Source organism: Podarcis pityusensis (assembly GCF_964106645.2).
Source record: "Podarcis pityusensis genome assembly, chromosome: 11".
Lineage (NCBI taxonomy): Eukaryota > Metazoa > Chordata > Lepidosauria > Squamata > Lacertidae > Podarcis > Podarcis pityusensis.
In genome coordinates, this window is record NC_138036.1 from 10,410,669 (window position 1) to 10,432,370 (window position 21,702).

The 21,702-nt window shown below is 40.0% G+C and overlaps 1 protein-coding gene across 5 annotated transcripts in view; it reads right to left on the reverse strand.

Moving 5' to 3' along the window:
- DYM (dymeclin) overlaps positions 1 to 21,702 on the reverse strand; it is a 177,682-nt gene that overhangs the window by 144,986 nt on the left and 10,994 nt on the right. For all 5 annotated transcript variants that reach the window (XM_080973461.1, XM_080973462.1, XM_080973465.1 and 2 more), the window contains exons 2-6: positions 19,981 to 20,047; positions 18,940 to 19,130; positions 4,123 to 4,175; positions 2,640 to 2,733; positions 95 to 228 (exon numbers count right to left, since the gene is read on the reverse strand). In XM_080973461.1, coding sequence (XP_080829587.1) covers positions 95 to 228; positions 2,640 to 2,733; positions 4,123 to 4,175; positions 18,940 to 19,079 — 421 coding nt within the window. In that variant the 5' untranslated portion in view covers positions 19,080 to 19,130; positions 19,981 to 20,047. The remainder of the gene's footprint in view (positions 1 to 94; positions 229 to 2,639; positions 2,734 to 4,122; positions 4,176 to 18,939; positions 19,131 to 19,980; positions 20,048 to 21,702) is intronic.

The following is a 21,702-nucleotide window of genomic DNA, read 5'->3' on the forward strand; positions in this document are numbered from 1 at the left end:
TACTATGTTGTGACATATTTTATGACAGATTTTAACAGAAGTCTTCAGCATATGCGAGACGCCATTTGTTCCCTTAAAATTGTTAAACATTTACCATAAGAGCCTGGTGTTTTTTCCTCGTAGGTGAAATGAACTTGCAACTCCTCTTCTGACATTTGACAGATCAACACTTTGAGCAAGCAGCAAATAATGAACAGTGCATTGTGAGTCTGCCAGATAAAGAGGTGGCTGAAAGAGAAACAGAAGATTCAATGGTACATACCTCAAACACATCAAGAATTCTGGTTATAAGAACTGCTTTACAGCAAGCCAAGGACTGCTCCTGTAGGCCACCTTGTATGAATTAAAACTAAGGTATTGTGTGAGCCAAAAATATGCAATAAAAGGGTGATAGATATATTTGAACAGACACGAAGAATAATAGTATTAATACTAAGAATCACTATTGTATATAACATGAGTTCGGTTCGGTCTCAGGTCTTTCCTGTCCTATTTAGTTTCTAGATATGTCTGTACCTTGAACTTCTTCCCTTCTGCTCAAAATAAAAATCTCTACACCAGTTGCATAATGAAATGTTAGAATGAAGCACTTTTCAGCAATGCAAGAAATTCCATTTTGTTGGAGAAAACGGGGGAAATGGAATTTCACATTTTCTATCCTATCCTAATGTAGTGTATTCAAGAGATAATGCCCAGGATTTAAGACAAATTGAGGTTTAACTGCAAAGCTTCATCAAGCTGGTTTGTAAATACTCCTAAAAATAATCACTTAAGCTGAAAAACAAATGTTTATTTTGCAAACCAGACAGCTGGTGGCACAACATTAGAAGCGATTGCTACATTGTAGATGGAAAAAACACGCACATAAAATAATTGCTAAATCATTATCTTAAACACTAAGCTCCAAGGAATTTTGAGTCACAGACTATAAATGTAAGAAAGAAGCATTGGGAAGCCATTTTTATTGTCTCCCCTTCCCCACCCTCAGCAAAAATTGGGACAGCACTACTCTGTGTAAGGGGTACACAGAGTGTAAGGATTAATACAACCTTATGCAAGCAAATATTTCTTGTGCAACAAGCAGCAAAGTCTGTTAAGACACCGCTGCTTTCCAACATTATTATACCTCATCCCCACAATTATAAGACATGAAAGCAGTTTAACTGGAAATCAGATTAAAGACATCTAGTGCACAGGATACCTTGCTGACTATATCTGCAACCCCAAAATATCTCCCTGAGTGTAACCTCAGCTTCTATTGATGTTACAGACACATAGTACTCATAGGAAGAAGTTTGCATAAAGTTGAGGTGGATATCGTTCAAGCAACCTACATTCTACAATCTACCATTATGTCGGCAACCATGTTGTGTTGCTCAACTTCATGGGCCTTGCCAGCAGACTGAGCCAGACAGCAGCCAATAAAAACAGAAGGCAGCGCCATGGGCTAGTTACACAATGCAAAACGACTGTCTGACCTTTTCAGCTACTGATGTCAGGATGCATTGCAAACTAGTTAGCGTGACCTGCTGAAGGGAGACCAAAAAAACAGAGGGCAAAACTTAATTGGTTTGGTATGCACATCACATTCAAATGCAGCCTTTTCATGCAAGCTGCTGAAATCGCAGGTGCTTCACTGCTGCACCACTCCTGCTGCTTCTGCACTGCCAGGAACTAAGTCTGGCTCAGCATTACGTCCAAAACTGGGCTCATTTCTTGTTTCTCTCCAAACAACTTCATTCTTGCTTACCACTCATGGTTTGTCTGGCAAGAAACAAACCACAAGTCTGGGTTCAGAGACAACACTAAGCTAGAACGTGGCTGGTTTCCCAGCAGGAGTAGGGGAAGAGCAAAGGGCCCACCATTTCAGCAGTGTACCTGTTCACATTTAAACCAGAGTTTAGTTTAACTATGGTTTAAAGTGACATGCAAGTGAGAAACGGTCATAAATCAAGATACAGTACTCTGGTGAAATTTCATAATAAACCCACTATAAACATGAGACAGGGATCCCTAATGTAATGGGAAATCTGAACAGCTCCCAGACTATTTCTAGCACAGACTGAAATGTAGATTGCGGATTCCTTGATTACCCTATCAAGGTCTGCTCTATCTGTGCAGAAAAATAGTCTGTGTGCTATTCAGATCTCCCATTTTTTGAATTCTTCAAAACTGGTATAGATGTGTGATACCTATATAACAAATCTACTTTCAGCTAACTATTCACAATGGGGGAAATCCCTTATTTGTCAGAAGGCCTTTTTCTTTCTGAAAAATCTACCTATTAGGAAGATTCCATGATTCTGCACACTCATGGATAAAAGGGGAATAACTTTCTACCAATCTATCTTCCTTCATTTTACAATTGTGTAGGTCTGAATGGGACATGATTTATTTAGCCAGGGCTGTTGTCTACAAGGTCTCAGAACCCACAGCGTACAATATTTATTGACATGAGAGTTTCAGTTTATCAGAATTACTCAAAACCAGACTTGCAGTTAGCTATGCACCCAGGATTGTTAGCATGCCAGCCACATTGCTGATTTCTGAGTACAATAAAATTTAGCAGCTGGCTCCCTAGTGCGTACTCAGGCTGGTGAAGCAAAGGTGAACAAAACCCACAGACATGCTGCACTTACTTTTGACATTCTGCTGAAATTTTTAACTCTTTGGTTCTAGAAAGGAAGACTTTAATCAGCGCTGTTAGATTTCCTGTTCGAGGATTATTCTCCACTAGGAGGAAGAATTGTACAGGTTACACTTCTGGTTCAAACATTACAGCTGTGATCCTATGTACACTTACTTGACCTAGGAATGAGCCAAACTGAACCCAGTGGCACCTACTTCCTAACGAATGTGCTCAGAATCAAATTGCATAGGGGCAAAATCCAGTATCTGAAGTGTAAGCAAACAAGGGGGCCATGCCATGAGTTGGAGATCAGGGCCAAGACAGGCCTTTGGGGCAACCTTTTTGGAGAGCCCATGTAACGTGATCATGGCATAACTTCCAGGAGTAGCCTCCCACATATGCCTCCCACAAGTATTCATAAAATTCTATAGAATTCAAATTGTTAAGTGTTCTTCAATGGCTTCATGGAACTAGATATTAGGGAGCATAAATGGTGCCTATGAAAAGAGATGCTTCAAGATTTGTACTAAGTGGAAGCAGAGCACCACACCACTTTATGCAAACGCACGGAGGGTGCTACAGGCCGTTCGTCTAAATCTAGCCCAAATTTAGAAGTTTCCACAGAATCTATATGTGAGACAGCACAGAGGCACAAAGTTAAACCAGCATTTCTTACTTAATTGTTGTCCCTACCCCAGCTGTAACATTTATCATCTTTATCATCATCAATATGTTAAATTTATGAACTGCAGGTAAAATTTGGACAGGTTACAACCACTTTAATATCTCCCAAAATATCCAGTTCTGCCATGTCCAGTCTCCCATAATATCCAGTTCCAGTTCTGCCATATCCAGTCTCCCATAATATCCAGTTCTGCCATGTCCAGCTAGTGGCCATGACGGTTAAACAGAATCCATATTATAAGCCAGTCTAAGAGCTTTTTGAAGCCATGTGGCAGGACAGAAATTTCAAAATTCATAATTAAGATTTCCAGTATGCCTTCCTCTGACTGATCAAGACACTTCTTAAATTCAAAAGATGTTCTAGATAGGATCAAACATCAGAATTTCAAAAAAGGCAGCTAACACTGATTGCAAATTTTATGTATTCCGCCTCTGTTTTATCTCCCACACATATTCTCCTTTGAAAACAGTGCTTTAAAATCCTTTTCTTTTTTAAAAAAAGGGATGAAAAACAACCTGTTCTACTACATCTTAATAAAGCTGTACCCAAGCCACTTCCTGTGACAGAACACAAAATAAAGCAAAAACCTGTGAAAACTTTATGTTCAAACAGCACATGCGGGCACAATATGTCTTCATATATCCTTGGGAGTGAAGAGAGGTTTTTAAAAACCCATGTACAGAGCACAGATGGGAGATATTAAATGCACCACAGATATAAAGGTTTATATAGAGCAGTGCGATTTACTAGGAACATTGACAGCACGAAGAACATGGAAATAAATGCCATAATCAAAATAGCCTCTTACCTAAAGACTTGCAGACCGAGACAGCAGCTTCTTCCAAAAGCTTTAACTCGGCACTGAAGAAAAAAGAAAAATTGATTAGAGCCAACACGCTGAGCTTGCCAATTCTGGTAATTAATAAGACATAATCATAAATAAAAAAAGGAAAGCAACTAACATCTGTTACTATGAAACATATTGTTCTTATGCGCTGCATTCTTAGACCTCCTCCGATCAAAAACACAAGAGTAAGTGAAAATAAAAATATAAACACAATGAAAAAACCATGAATTATAGTACTGTATAGCACAATGCAAACTAAAAACCACCCAATGCCTCTTTGACGCCAGCTAAAGACTCACATGTTTTGAACTGCTTTTTTCTATCTTTTTATTTATTATTATTATTCTGCTGGTGGTTTTTGTTGTAGCTGTAAGGGGCTGGATATTGTTGCATTAGCATGGTTACTGGTTTTATTGATGATTTTGTTGTACTGTGTTGTATTTCACTGTTGTCTGCTTTGAGAATATTTACTCTTGGCCAAATAAATAAAACCTTGGAAGTGCTACATTATTTACTCAATCACAATAACCCCACAGCATACAGTGGTAGCTCAGGTTACATACGCTTCAGGTTACAGACTCCACTAACCCAGAAATAGTGCTTCAGGTTAGGAACTTTGCTTCAGGATGAGAACAGAAATTGTGCTCCGGCGGCGCGGCAGCAGCAGAAGGCCCCATTAGCTAAAGTGGTGCTCCAGGTTAAGAACAGTTTCAGGTTAAGAACGGACCTCCGGAATGAATTAAGTACTTAACCTGAGGTACCACTGTACACTGGAATCCCAGGCCTGCAGAAAGTAGCTAACAATGGGTAGCTTGTTACTTTGGTGAAATGGCTAGCTAGCATGCCAGTAAGGAAAGTGAGCAAGAATATGTGCATTCTATTGACTTCATGACGTCATGTAAACACTACTTTGTCTTCTTGGGCTACCTAATTGCATCTGAATAACATTAAATGACAGGCCACTAGCTCCTGAGCTTTTGACTCTTAGGGAACATTTGCCATCTTTTCTGTGTATATACAGGACCCAAAGTTTGCTCCTGTTAGATACTTGCCGCACCTGTTGGAGCTCACGGTTACATCACCTGAACTTAGAACAGAACCTTCTCCATGGGCCCATACATTGTAGGGGAGATAAGTACCAAATCCAAATTCCAAATTCACCTTATGCTTCCAGAATGTCAGAGCATGCTAACAATTTCACTGACATTTGATAGCTATAAATCACCATTTACCCAGAATGTTTAAATTGTGAAGAGTTTCGCCTTTATACTGAAGGCGCTATTCTAATTTTAAAGGTACATCTACATGAAAGCTTCCCAGCCCACCCCTTTTTTACTAGTGGAAATGTAAGAGGCTATCCCTCTAAAAATACAGGTGGGGAATTTATGTCCCTTCAGATGTTGCCCGTCATATCTGTGAATTGGTTGTGCTGTCTGGGCTGATGGAAACTGAACTCCAACATCATCTGGAGGGCCACAGGTTCGACATCCCTACTGTAGATGCACAAACAATGTGTAGTGGGGAAATCGCACATCAACATCACTTAAAACTGCCCCCACTGATGCGCCTCCAGTGCTGAATCATGTCCTCAGTACATATAAGTGGAAACTAGTAAGGATAGTAAGTGAGCACAATTGTGACCATAGGGTTGTCTCCAAATATATCCAATGGGCAAATCTATGAACACACAAGTGTTTCAGTATCACTCACTGAGTCTGTGACTAAAGTCGAGCTTGATCCCGGGTCATCTTGCAACTATATGTGTCTGAATAAAAAATGGTGGTTGCATTATTACTGTCTCTTTCCCTCTTCCCTCACAGATTTCTGCATTCCAGCATAATCCAACAGTGACCCTGATCAACGGATTGAACTGATCACACCTACAATCATCAAGTTTATTTAGATGTTGCTTTTCCAAATAATGCCCACAAATAAAGCAGCTCACAAGAACACTAAACAAACAATTACTTTAAAAATGTACAACAAAAGCATAAGACATAAATATATCCCAGGTCTATGCCCAGGTTTCATCAGGAGGCTTTGATGTAAACTTTCAAAACAGATGCCCCTACTTCCCTGTAGGACCAAGGAGCATCTGGAAGGCATTTAAATACATAAATGCCACCGTATGGGTGACTAGAAGCATGGCTCATTCTACTAAAGCTTGCCTCTGTGTACCCAGCACTTCTAGAGACATGCAAGCCTGCAAAAGTACAGCCCCTCAAGATCTAGGGCCTGTATATAAATTAAGAACAGCACAAGGCCTGTGCACAGGCTTAAAATCAAAGGCCTGCAGAAATGCTCATAAGAGGAAATATGCTAGTGGAGAATGACCACCTTAGATTTGGGGTTTTTTAGAAAAATGAAAACGAGTTCTACCCTAAAAAGTAAGAATTCAAGTACTTCTGCACACACTGCAAAAGTATATGATGCAGCTTTTAAAGATGTATGCACACATGGTAGAAACCCCAAACCAATGGAATGGATACATATGTTTACATTCATCACCTGAAAAAAAGTTATTATACTACACTTTTTATACTTATTTAACAATATACAAACACACACACACAAAAATCAGGCATCGACTGATTTACTCACATCCAGCTGATGTGTGACTGTACACATGTGCATTAGGGCGACCTGAAAGTGGCCGGAAAGGGGGAGTAATGGAGGCACGGTGTAATGGGGCATAGGGGGCTTATGCACGCTCCACCGCCATGCAAGCCTCAAGCAAATCAGGGATTGCTTATATCTGCAAGGTAATTTTAATATTTTAATTGATTTTAATCTATTGCAATATATAAAAATATAATTTATGTTCTATTTTCTTATGATGTAATTACTCCAGAAGTGAGAAAGCTCCAAAACAATTACAAATTAACTATATGTTTTTTATAGCTACAGTGGTACCTCGGGTTACATACGCTTCAGGTTACATACGCTTCAGGTTACATACGCTTCAGGTTACAGACTCCGCTAACCCAGAAATAGTACCTTTGCTTCAGGGTGAGAACAGCAATCGTGCTCCGGGGGCACGGCAGCAGCAGGAGACCCCATTAGCTAAAGTGGTGCTTCAGGTTAAGAACACTTTCAGGTTAAGAACACTCCGGAAAGAATTAAGTACTTAACCCGAAGTACCTCTGTAATATAGGTTGACCAGAATGTTTCAAATACAAATAACTGTGCACATTTGGGAAGTCTGGACACCACAGAATCACATTGTGTTTTGTTAAACCAGCTTTTTCCGTGAGAATTTTCTGTGCGCACCTTTCGGTGGCAATTAATATTTTTGCTACTGTTATTCAGTTTTCAGCTAGTTGTACTTCAAATAACCTAATAGCATATTATGCTCAATGCCCGGTCTATACATTATTTACTTCCCACAACTTATCGTTTACAGACGGCAGGCAAGACATAAGGATGGCAGGTAGAAGAGCGCTATTCACTATATTGAGAGGGATGTTCACTTTATTTTTAAATTACAATCAAAGTCTTGTGCCTCAAAAAGGTGAATTTGTATACATTTGATCACTTTGCATAATTTATATTGCTTTTGCCAGTCATAGTAAAAAGCAAACAGTCATGCAGGGTATTGAAGGTCTGTTCATGAACACCAGAGAGGCTGCTCAGCCCTCACCTGGCTTCTAAGGTTCTACCAGGCATTTCCCTGCACACTTTTAATCTCGCCTTCAAACCTAGAAATTTGCTTTTGAAATTGAAAGCCAAGAATCTCAGCATGCTGAATTCCATGCTGAAATGCCAAATTTAAAGTGACTGTACTGAGCCATTCAGCCTTACACAATGCTTAGGGAAGGGGTCAGCAAACTTTTTCAGCCGAGGGCCGGTCCACCGTCCCTCAGACCTTGTGGGGGGCCGGAATATATTTTGAAGGGGAAAAAATATGAACAAAAAACTCTATGCCCCACAAATAACCCAGAGATGCATTTTAAATAAAAGGACACATTCTGCTCATGCAAAAACACCAGCCAGGCCCCACAAATAACCCAGAGATGCATTTTAAATAAAAGGACACATTCTGCTCATGTAAAAACACGCTGATTCCCAGACCGTCTGCAGGCCAGATTTAGAAGGCGATTGGGCCAGATCCGGCCCCTGGGCCTTAGTTTGCCTACCCATGGCTTAAGGGGAGTGGACATCAGGAGGAAGCCAGTGCTGATATGCTCTGGAAATTCCTTTCTTCCCAAAATTAGAGTAGGCTGTTCGCCACCCACTTTGTGTAATCAAAATCTGGAGAAGGTCAAACTGCGCTTACCGCAGAAATCCACTTGAGAGCTATCCTGAAGCTCAAGTGTTTGCTCATGCAATAATGTCTTTGCACATTCCCAGTGTTGCTATTAAAAATGGGATAGTTATATATCCTCCCCACATGTTGTCAAAGGGTTTTCTCACTTTTAGAAGTAGTAGAGGTGTATGCTGAAGCCCCAATCTCTCCAGGAGATTATTATGTAAAGCAAAGTCATTTCAGGGAATTCTGGATTTCCCACTCATCTTCAAGTCAAATTAAGAATTACGGGGATAAGATTCAATAAACTGGCTTATTGTTAAACTGCAAAAACCTCAAAGTGATTTAGAAGAATGTAAAACAGTAAGATTGAGAAAAATGCACATACTTTAAAACCTGCAAAAGTTAAAACACTAGAACAAATTTAAATTAAATTTGAACCCACATGCCTAATTTTGCACATAACACTAAGCCAGATCATGGTTTAGCTATGGAAACTGCAGCAGCAACAAGATCAGGGAAGGAGTGAACAAGCCATTATTTTCACTTTGTACACTAGATTGTTCATGCTTAGCTATGGTTTAGCTTAGTGTTATGTGCAAACATGAGCCTAGCAGCCACCCACAAGAAATAATTACATGTTACATTAATATGGGAGACAGGAGAGCAAAAAGATCCTTCTCACCAACCAATTATTTCCTTCAAATCCCCCCTAGCCATTTTTATTTGTCATTTTCCTTCCATCTGAGATTCAACTGCAGAATGAACCCAGGTGAGGTAGGAACATCTACTGGGAAATGTCACCAGGCACAACATCACCCATTGTTCCCACCTGATGATTCTCTCCTGTTAAATCACACATATAGCCACAAATGGCACTTATATTAGGCAACACACCAGTGTTTTAGTGAATGCCCATTTGCTTATAATTTTAATAAAATAAGTAAAACAGTATTTTTTATGTAGCATTACATTCTGAAACACTTAATATACTGTATTTTTCGCTCTATAAGACGCACCAGACCACAAGACACACCTAGTTTTTGGAGGAGGAAAACAAGAAAAAAATAATCTGAATCTCAGAAGCCAGAACAGCAAGAGGGATCGCTACGCAGTGAAAGCAGCAATCCCTCTTGCTGTTCTGGCTTCTGGGATAGCTGCGCAGCCTGCATTCACTCCATAAGACGCACACACATTTCCCCTTACTTTTTAGGAGGGAAAAAGTGAGTCTTATAGAGCAATAAATACGGTATGTAATGATTTCTATAGATTTATACACACCCAACCCCAGGGATATTCAAGACCCCTACCCTCAAAGATTCAATGCTTAAACTTAAAACCAAAAACCCAACAAATACTGTTTCTAGCTCTTTTGCTTGCTGAGATACAAGGGAAAACAGGCAGACAGTACTCTATACAACTTGTTGGGAAGTCAACCTCTTTCCACCATCCAGAGTTCTGGCCAATGAGCACAATTATAATGGGGTGACTGATAAGCATTTGACACCTTAAAAATGTTCTTAATAGTAAAACATTTAATGTGTTAAAAAACTGTAACAAAATAACTGAAATATCAGGTTCTTTGCATTTTGTTTTGTCTTTTTCACACTGAAGGGGTTCTCCCCCTCTCTCTCACAAACACACAAACATACACGTCACATTAGCCAAAAATTGCTGGCTCTAAATCTGGAATTATATCCAAATTTATTCCATGTAATTGCTTAGAAAGGTTTTCCTAACTTGCCATCCTCCAAGCTGAACAAAGACCCCTGGGGTTTCAATGTGCTGTTTTTCCTGCTTGCCCCCAATTTGTTAGCCACCTGGCAGGACACAAAGCACACCTTGTGGAGTACATTTGGTGGGTCACAACTTTATGCACCCTTATTGTATGTCAATCGAGTTAGGAGTGTGCCTTTAGCCTTGGAAATGCCTCCTGAGGATCATGACAAATATTGTCACCACTAATAGTTTCAGTAGCGCCCTATCATACAAGCACACGAGTCAACCTACAACATTGACCAGATATAACTTCACACACGCAAGCAGAGCAGGGCCAGTGGAGGCAGGTTATTAATACAAAGCTAAGAAGTCTAAAGCATCCTATTGATTACATGCAAGAAGTGTTAAAGCTTCATCTCCTAGGTGGTCCCTTTTCTCAGTCCAAGGAACAGACAGCTATAATTAAAAACAAATGGTAAGAAGAAGAAAAAGGAAGAATGAATGCTTCACAATCTACACCCATTACAATTCTCTCAATCAGAAAAATCAGGACTTCCCAAATTTCCCCCACATTTTAAAGCAGTCCAGCTGGCTGCTTGTCATGAAGATATATCACTTCCTGACACAGAATGTTTTTAGGCTACAGATCTGCTAACAAGCTTCTGTGAGAAGCTTTTAAATTTTTATTTTTTCCCTTTTAAAAACAAAGTGTTGCCTTCAAGTGGCATGATGGGCTTATGGTTGCTCAAAACCATATAGCTATGAAAAGTGCTCTTCGCCTTTCAATAACCTCTAGTTTTGAAGACCTTGGTCTGAGTGCTCTGTTTTGCAGCCGTAACAGCAGCCTACCTTGTTTTAAAGAGAAATTGACTCATGAGAACTGTACAGTACGCCCACATGGGTAATGTAACAGGGCTGGGAACTAAACGCTGTAGAACAGAAGATGGCAACTTTCTGGTCATGAGCCAAGTGCATCCTGCTGCTGGCAGAAGATATACTTCCACTAGATTAGATGATTACCACAATGCAGTTCGGTTTTACTGTTTTGTTTTCATTGGCATAGAGGTAGCACAACTGAGGTAGCACAATTTAGAAACTAAACTAAAAAAAAAAACCTACGCATTTTTATAATGTTTTTGCAGAAACATTAATGTATTTATGCAATTAATATATTTACCAAGTAAATTAGGAAAAAGATGAGAAACAAAGAAAAAGAAGAACTTTTATAAATGTATAACGTTCAAAAATATGGTTCCACCTTATCTATACGGTATATATTTCTAGAAAGGTAAGTCTGAACAAACTCCATCTTGAAGTTTCTGAATCGTTAGAATGACAAGAATTGCCAACTGCAGCACTTGTAGTCTAGTTATCAGTACTATTCTATTACTAGAAATAAGAGAAGTGGTGGTTTTCAGGTGTAGCCTGGTAATCTGAATAGGTTTTGTGCAGATGTACGACTGTCAATTTCTTAACCATGCTTAATAAATAAGAGGGCTGCAGGTTTGTGTTTTCCCTTATATCACAGAGTGTCATTCACCCCTTACATTTAGGATTGTATCTGCACTAATGTTAGCTATGATTAACAGTAGCCAGACTCCTCTTACCAGGATTTTGGCAAGTCTGCTTTAAATCCTGGTTAAAGGTCCAAAATTCCCTGACAGTTGCCTGGCTCTACATACCTGTTTCCCCTGCCCTCCAAAGCAGCACATGTTGGGGTGTGATGGCTGCAACCTATAACTATTTTGTCTTTATAATGACAAGACTTTACTCCTTTCCGAATCTTACAAATGCAACTGCATTCCAGATTCTTCTCCATCCATCAGTAGCATTTTCAATTTTTTCACAATTTCCCTGGTTGAGTAATTTAAAAATTCATCCTACTAACCATTATTTATTTCACCCGAGTACTCATTAACAAAAAGGTGTTTCACTAATTTAACTAAGATGATGTCCCAGTGAATAATTTTAACATTCTCCCTTTACTGAAATCTATATAGCTAAGACCTCCAAGGGGGTGTCAATACACAAGTCATAGAATCATAGAATCATAGAGTTGGAAGAGACCACAAGGGCCATCGAGTCCAACCCCCTGCCAAGCAGGAAACACCATCAGAGCACTTCTGACATATGGTTGTCAAGCCTCTGCTTAAAGACCTCCAAAGAAGGAGACTCCACCACACTCCTTGGCAGCAAATTCCACTGTCGAACAGCTCTTACTGTCAGGAAGTTCTTCCTAATGTTTAGGTGGAATCTTCTTTCTTGTAGTTTGGATCCATTGCTCCGTGTCCGCTTCTCTGGAGCAGTCGTTCAGGAAGCTATGACAACCCTTCCAAGGAAATGCAGAGGCAACTGTCATATCAACAGTAAGAGTTACATTCTGGCAGGGGGGGAAATAAGCACAATTGGTGGAAAAATTCCCTAAACAATTTTTCTGTTAAGGCGACAGAAGATGAACTATTCTACCTACCTGTACAGAAAATGCACACGCATGTCATCAGCCAAGATTCATGAAGTGGCACAAGAGCAGGAACACTAACACCACATATTTATTACATTTGCTTTGCACCACAATCCCTACGGAAGCCCTGCTCATGTAAAAAATGAATGAATGAACACCAAGATGGAAACACAGTTTTCTAGTATGGATCCTTTCATTAGGCCACAGAGTGGCACTGTTAGACTTCAAACTGCTTTCCGATTCTGAATAACTAACCTGGGGGAGGACTTGCTATTTAAAAGGCAGTAAAAGTTCACTTAGGAGACTGATAGCTGTTCAATAATTTGAACTTAAAGATACAGTAGATTCTGTTAAACTAGACTTAAACAACATTGATTTGGGGCTTAAAATGCAATGTGTTAATAAAATGTTAAATTATCTCACACGCATGTACAGTAAGGACAGGCAACTGGAATTTTAAAAACAAAATCCAGCCAAGCAGGCCCTCCTTCTCCAAAGGACCACACACACACACACCAATATACACCTCAGGCACTTTCTCTCAAGATGAAACATGGGTTATGTCTCTTTCAATCACTTTAATCTGCAGGGTGAACACCATGAGGCCTTAAGCACAGCTCTCCCCTTATGCACAAGCTAAGACAAAGACAAGTGGCAATGGCCAACTGAAATGTCTATTATACTATCACACAAGCAAGCACATAAACAAGAAAACAACTGAAACATCTACAACTGAAATATCTAAAAGCAATTCCAAAACAGTTGGCAGAATTTGAAAGTTATCCACTTAAAATGCTTGGTCTTGGTAGGTGCTGAAAAGACAACAGAGAGGATATCTGTTTAAAATTTCACAGGAGGGAATTCCAAAAGCCTGCACCTACAAAGTGCAGTGATCAATTGGGTATATAAGGGGTAAGACTATCTTGCAGGTAGCGTTGCTTTGACCATAACCCAGGCTGAAGGCTGCATGTGGTGCCTAGTTTATATATCTGAGTTTCAAACACTCCTTTCAGGTATCCTGGTCCCAAGCTGTACACCAAAACCAGCACCATGAACTGATCCCAAGATGCTGCAGCAGATTTTTGCACTGGGCCCCTCACTGCAGACTGCAGTGAATGTGGATGTTGTGTCAAAATTCCAATTGAGCAGGGGTAAGCAACGTAAGGCTCGGTTGTGGGATAAGACCCAATCGCCTACTAAATCCGGCCCACTGATGGTCTGGGAATCAGCGTGTTTTTACATGAGCAGAATGTGTCCTTTATTTAAAATGCATCTTTGGCTTATTTGTGGGGCCTGGCTGGTGTTTTTACATGAGTAGAATGTGGGCTTTTATTTACAATGCATCTCTGGGTTATTTGTGGGGCATAGAAATTCATCCCCCCCCCCGCCAAATATAGTCCGGCCCACCACATCGTCTGAGGGACGGTGGACCGGCCCACGGCTGGAAAAGGTTGCTGACCCCTGCTATGAAAGGTCTAAAACTCCATGTCCAGGGTAGATGTTAACAGACATCGGACAATTTGAAAAGCTCCACTGGACAGCCATTAGAGGATGCAATAGAGGCAAAGAAGTGGGTCTTTTTCACTGCCCTCACCATAACAGTAGGCACAGCTATGTCAGATGTGCTTAGTCAGCTTCACAGCACATCTTTCACCTACACTACAGCAGCCATCCAGCCTGTTTCTTTGGCCTTACTTAACTGATATACCAAGGGCTTCAATAGGGTCACTTCCTCTACCTACTAAAACCCCCACCCCACCCTAGCTTTCATGGATTAATTAAGATTCTATTGGTCTCTGGTGAGGACAATTTTAACCTGTTCACCCCAAGTATCCCTTGCTGCTCACACTTTGGACAGGGTTAAGGAGCTCTTTGCCTCATTTTGGGCTGATGTGGAAGCAACCAATGTTACTGGTTCTTCAAACACTTGCTCAGAAGAAAATATGGTCCCTATAAAAATTAGTTACAAACCAAGGATCCACAGTTATACTCCAAGAAAAAAAATAGGTGTCTGAAAAATAGCTTGTGAGGTTGAAAAAATCCTGCCCACCTATCTACCATGGGATGGAAGACAGTTAGCATATCAAAGGAAGACTTGATTTGCCTCAGGGTTGGCTCAGACATGCAAATACATATTTATACTTACATGATTGGCAACTGAATATGAGAACTGGCTGCACTGAAAAGCATTGTGTTTCACAGAATATTAAAGATATGTTGGTGTTACGTGTAAGATCAAATACTCAGAAGTGAACAATGAATGTTACAGGCATCAGTATGAAGTCAGGAACCAACACTCACATAATGGCACAACCAGTAGAAATTCCCTGAATTAATTCTTCAAGGAACAGCTAGTACTCAGTACTCATCTACAATGTGCTAACCATTGTTCACCAAAGATGATGGGAGAAAAAGACATTTTCCATAAATGATGCATATATTCCCTACATTTTTTTTAAAAAAAGAATGATACTTATCAACAGTAATCTTAGTTTTAACTGATGAGCTTTCAATGCTACTCTTGGGAAAACTTTGCACAATCCATGATAATTATCTCACACAGCTACTTAATTTTAATTGTTTCACAACACTGGCAATAATAAGTGACTACACAGTCAAAGTGATGTTAAATTAAGTCAAGCAACATTTATAAGCTTGACATAGAAAATTCACCCTGCCTTGCAGGTTTAAACCACATTCTCCAGGTTGAAGTGAAGGACTCTGGAGCAAAGGTTTCAACAAGTTTACACCTGCTAGGTATGTCAAGGTAAAGCCTGCACCGACAGTGACCAAGATTCCTATTGCTACAAAGCTAAGGAACCAGAACCATTTCCATCTATACTACAGGACTCAATAGTGAATATTACTAGTATCACTGCTGTTTCTGCACACTGGGGTTTCTCCAAGACAAATGGCAAGGATGCTAGGATCAATGTTCCCTTGAACAAACAATAAGAAATAAACAAGTTACTTATGAAGGAAGTGCTTACCTGTGATTAGAGCACAGAATGACTGACTAGTTATGGATAGGGAAGAATTGTTTTCTTTTTTTTCACAGTGGGAGATGGAGAAGTGAAAAAGACAATAGAAGGAGATGGTTTCCAACTTATTAAAGGACGGCCAAACTGGACAAAACAGCATTCAGTAGGGAAAGGCAGGGCAACTGGTGAGGATAGGAAGGATTAAGGAAGGAATGGGAAACCTGTGGCCCACCAAATATTGTCGCATTTCAACACTCGTTACTCCAGCCAGCATACCCAATATTCAGGGGCAATGGGAGGTATGTTCCAACAACATCTGCAGGACCACAGATTATCATCAAAGCCACATAAAGGAAATGCATATGAATATTTTTGTTCATTAGTCACACACTTGTACTGATTGTGAACTACACCTAGCTCCCATAGACCAAGGGCAATTAACCATGGATCAGGGAAGAGAGATGTACAACTCAGTTTGTACAGGACCACTCACACAAAGTATTGCTTTACGGAGGGAAGATTGTGAAAAGCTTTCAAATGATACCTTATTTAGACATACGACATTGTACATACCAGTTTCCTCTCCACACATACCCATCTAGATAAGGCCACTAAAATAGTTTTAAAACCACACCTGTTTTAACAATTACACACAATAGCAGAACTGACATGTTAACAATAACAAAAAGGAACACTACAAACAGTGACTTGAGTGGAATCTACACACGTTAAAAATGTGAAAATGTTTTTTGTTAAAATCATTTTGCTATAGCTCACAGTTGTCATCTAGTGTCACAACTGTATATTGCAATTTACAACACATTCAAAAAGTTTTATTCGCAGCTGCATAGCTGAGTTTTTCTTCATGCTGCCTGTCAGGGTATCTGAACAAGTGCATATACACCCACAGATACAGCTCCATTATTTTTTAGAAAAAATAGGCTACGTATTAGGCCAACCTAGCAGATGGGTGAGGGAACAGCAGGTAAAAATTAGCCATGACCAAACAGAGTGGGAACACAGTCCAAAACGCATTTTGAAAGAGTACAAATAGAAAAATGTGCTCACATGTTTGAAACAGTATGTTATTTTGATAAAAGCAGGTTGAAGGCTCATTGAAATATACATGCTGAAGGGTTTTATTACTTCCTTGCCCATAGGAGTAGCCTTAACCCCCCAAGATACAAATACAGGAGGTGACCATTTCATGCAGGGGTTCCATTCCTGGCTCCCATGGCCCATTTTGTCTTCTCCCAAAAGGACCCACGCATCGGCGATCACATGTCAATTGGGCACACCGAAACTGGTTGCTGCCTGTACCAGACCACGAAAGTATAGGTGCTAGAGAGGAGAGGGGCAAGCACCCCAACAAGCAAGTAGCTGAATGAAGGAAAGGCACTTAGCACACACAAACTGAATCAAACTGGGAATTAAAATAAGGCTGCAATCCTGAACATACTTGCCTGAAAGTTAACTCCATGTCTCTACACATCATTTTTCCTATATGGGCTCACACTGGTACAGTTAGTGGGGGGAATAAACTATGTGTTTGGTCATGTAGACAGCACACATGTGCACATGTTAAGAAGGGGCAAGTGGCAGCAATGAACACAGATCTGCATGGGGCCTTTTCCTTATACAGTGGTACCTCGGGTTACATACGCTTCAGGTTACAGACTCCGCTAACCCAGAAATATTACCTCGGGTTAAGAACTTTGCTTCAGGATGAGAACAGAAATTGTGCTCCGGCGGCGCAGCGGCAGCAGGAGGCCCCATTAGCTAAAGTGGTGCTTCAGGTTAAGAACAGTTTCAGGTTAAGAACGGACCTCTGGAACGAATTAAGTACTTAACCCAAGGTACCACTGTACCTGCACAGAAGAAACATTATATGCCAAGCAGCCATAAGAGTTGGCGAACAGAGCAGTGGTGTTTGTTCAGTAAAATACATGATTAATTGTGGTATTTATCAGAACTGATGGGGGGAAGGAGTTTGTTAAGCAAATCACGCATTACTATAGTTAAATGAGTAAGAGTTCAACCTTATTTTCAACTTAAGTGAGCAAAGCACTCAAGTTTTGCAGGCTACGTTATTTCACTAGTAAAGAGATGCAGAAGAGCAGAATGTATTAATGCAGACATCAAAATAAAATCTGGCTGGTTCAACCATGATTTACTGCTAGGTGAGTTAGGCTTGTGCACACACTGATACACTGATAATCATCTGTCAGGGTATTTTGTGGCAAACTATAGCTTGCCTGCAAACCAGTCTGAACCGGCTTGCAGGCAAACAAATGTTTATGCAAACCATGGTTTGTCAATTAAGAAGTCACAGAAAACTATAGTCATATCTGTTAAAGGAAAATCAGTGTGTGTGAAAGGAAGAGGAGAGGAGAGTGTGCGTGGATATCTATTTGTGTGTGCTGGGAAGCTGCGCCCAAGCACAGCTTCTTCATGTAAGAACAAATAGTAAAACAAGACAGGGGTGAGATCATCACACACTTGATAATGTCTATGTGATTTGCATTCATTTTCTGCCTGGAAATTCTATTTATGTAAAAAACACTTTACATCTGAAGTGACCATTAAGCTACAGTATTTGCATGCTCTCTCAATTGCTCTCCTCTCATGCAGCAGCACCATCTAGTGCTAAGCACAACATAGTGCATTTTTAATCAATTCTCAGACGCAAATGAATAATGGTTTTGATTAAAAAACACCACTTGGGAACCCAAAATCATGACACTCAAGTAACTCTCAGTTGAAAATGAACTTGGCATACACAAATAATACAGTAATATGGCTGAATTCATAGAAAGGCTTCAACAATTAAATAAATACACTTTAAGCTCTTTAGATCCTCTATATTTACACCAATAGTTATTGTAAAGAACAGGAATATGCTTTTTCATCTGAGCGTCTAAGAAGACATCCACAAATTAGTGAATGAGTTCATGACAAGCATGTAAACTTACCTCAACTCCTTTTGTGACACCTGGAAGTACCTTAATCAAATAGCAGAAAGAAGAATGGCTATTACTGTCACTAGGTAGGGCTGCTAAATCACTGAAAGGCGGCACTTGTGTCTCCCCCTCCTTCCACTATTCTATCACTCCCTTCACCCAATCCCTTTTTTCACCTGCTGAAAGGCAAAATCAGAGTCCTGCTTGCTACAGCAGATAAGGAATGAGGGTGAGCAAAAAGCACAGTGGCTGCATACTGTATCTGGGCTGAAGAGCTTTTTAAATAAAGAGGCACCATCTGCAGGCAGAGGGCTAGAAATACTAGCTGCAAAATACAAGCAAATGAAAGTTACAACCACCCAAGAGCTTCAGACTACTTAAAATCTTTTACACATTTACTAAACACCTTACCTGTTTGTTGGGGTATTAAAGCTAAAAGAGAGCAGTTGATTCCAGAATGGGTCATTCTCAGAGATTCTCTCTCGTCCTGACAATTTTTTTAAGTATTCGTTTTCCGGAAGCTCATTGACGCTGCTGCTAGTTGCTCCCATTTTATTATTATTTGGTCTGCACTTTAAGATTTCATGTCACTGAAGGAAAACCTACGAAGAGATTGGGAGGGAATTAAAATGCACTAATAGCACACTTCTTTTTTTGCAAAGAATACACAAAATAATATGAGAAATAAAATACTAATTTCATGCCACCCCACCCACAAAACTGGAGAACTAAACCAGACCAAAAGTTGCTGATTTTAATAAAGTGAAATGAATGATCAGAAAATGCAAGTGTTTAGGAATTGTAATAATCTGATATTGTATGGAGATAGTGCTACAGAAAATAAATAGTTTTGCTGAATCTTTTTAATGATGTCCAAACCAAAAAACTGAACCCATATAGGAAACCTTTTATAGAAGGCCTTCTCCATTTCAAAAGAGGTTTGCAATGCAAGGACTGCTACCAAGAAGCACAATCCTTAAGCCCACTTGAACATGCTGAACTTTGAATCCTTGTCTCCAGCTGCAAGCGTACACAATCCTATTACTTGAAAGTAAGTCCTACTGAACTTAGTGGGACACATTTCTAAGAAGACATGCATAGGACTTCACTCTTATTGAATGAAACAAAGATGCAAGAGGACCACATTATGTTCAGAGATGGAACATGCCAAATGTACTTAGCATTATATTGACAGAAATCAATATGCTGCCTTTTCACCATCAGTGTTGCAGTAGTTTTGCACAAGGAACAGGCAGCTCAGATTCTTGGCTGTCAATTATGATTACTTTAATCGAAAAGGGGACAACAAAAACTTTTCCAGTTTAACTTTTCTGCTGTCAAATAGCTCTTACCTTCAGAAAGTCCTTCCTGACATGTACACAGAAACCCTCTGCTCAAAAAGGTAGCATTTGAATATCATTAAAGTTTCTGTGTGCCAAAAGACCTACTTACCTTTAGAATTTCTGATTGTCTTGCTGAGCAAATCTCATGTTCCCTTTAGAATAGGGCACAACAGCCACTACAAAATGAAAGATACAGAAAATACAAAGTTATTCAAGCAGCAGTGACAAGATTTCCTATTTTGCTCACTCATATGGCATATTTACACACAGAGAATCGGTCCTCATGGAACACACCTCATCCAGTAAGTTACTAGGAAGTTAATTAGTAACCCTTTCTTACTCACTAATGAATCCTGTTTCATGGCAATTTAATAACTAATGCAAACATCACCATCAAGCCACTGTTATGAAGGTGTCAAAGAACTTTCTCTCAGCGGGAGGAAGGCACACTAGAAGATCTGAAAGTTATTAACGGCAATATTTAATTCCCTCCCCCATATTACCCTCTACTTTCTTATATTTCACTACTTACTTATATTTCACCATCTAAAGTTGCAGTCCCTTACGCTGTGCTCATTGGTGCCAGAATATCCTCAGACAGTTGTGCCACTGCTGCGGTTTTTTTTCTGTTTTTTTAATCCTGGCAAGGCTTGCTTCAAAATAAAGTACAGTGGTACCTTGCAAGTCGAACGGAATCCATTCCGGATGTCCGTTCGGCTTCCAAAACATTCAGAAGCTGCGGGAGTTGCGTCGGACGTTTGGCTTCCAAAGAACATTCACACTCACTTCCGGGTTTGTGGCATTCGGGAGCCAAAACGTTCGACTCACAAGGCGTTCAGGATCCAAGGTACAACTGTACTTACCAGCAGCTGCCGACCATCTTTATTTTCCCAGAATGTGAACCCAGAAGGTCAAATTGTTACATTTATTATATAAAGCCCTTAACAGCTTGGACTTACACTTTGGTACTCCTTGGCTACTAACACCAGGCAAGCACCTTCACTCTACTCTTTTTAGCACATCCTTAAAATATTTTTGTTCTAACAAACCCATCCAGACATATAGAAGTTATGTGTGCTTTATTTCTTTTCAGCAATTCTTGATTTTAATCGCCTTTCAAAAAAACCGAAAATTTGTTTTTAACTGTGAACCAGAGGGCCATCGAGTCTTTGTTAAACTGCTTAGCTAGGGGGCAGGAAGTCTCTGCAGGCAATTTCAGCTGGAGCCATGTATTGCCAGCTCAAAACGTCTGAAACCAGTCTCACGATCTGAACGCCACACAAGTTTATGACAATTTACCAATATATTGTCCAGCTCTAGAAATAGGTAATCAAGCCTTTATTCCCTCCCAGTCTACCCGTGAACTCAATGTGTGAGGAGGTCTAAGCTCAGTGCTCCAGCCACATGGCTTTTACAAGCCTCTCTCACATTCCTACAGCAATAGTTTATGAACTTTTACCACTCTGGAACTAAGCTACCTTTTACTGCCTGTGCCACTTTTGTGACTGATATATGGAAAGACACGTGAATCTGACTACTGGCTTGCCAATAGTACATGTGAAAAGAATCTTGCGGTATCAATAGACCACAAGCTTAACATGAGTCAATAGAGTGGTGCAGCAGCAAAAAGAAAAGAAAAGAAAAGAAAAAAAGAAAGCTAATGCTATTCTAGGCTGCATCAACAGAAAGTGTTCAGGTCAATGAAGTCATAGTACCACTCTACTCTGCCCTGATCACATCACACCTAGAATACTGCTTCCAGTTCTGTACACCACAATTTAAGAAGGATTTTGACAAACTGGAACATGTGCAGAGGAGGGCAGCCAAGATG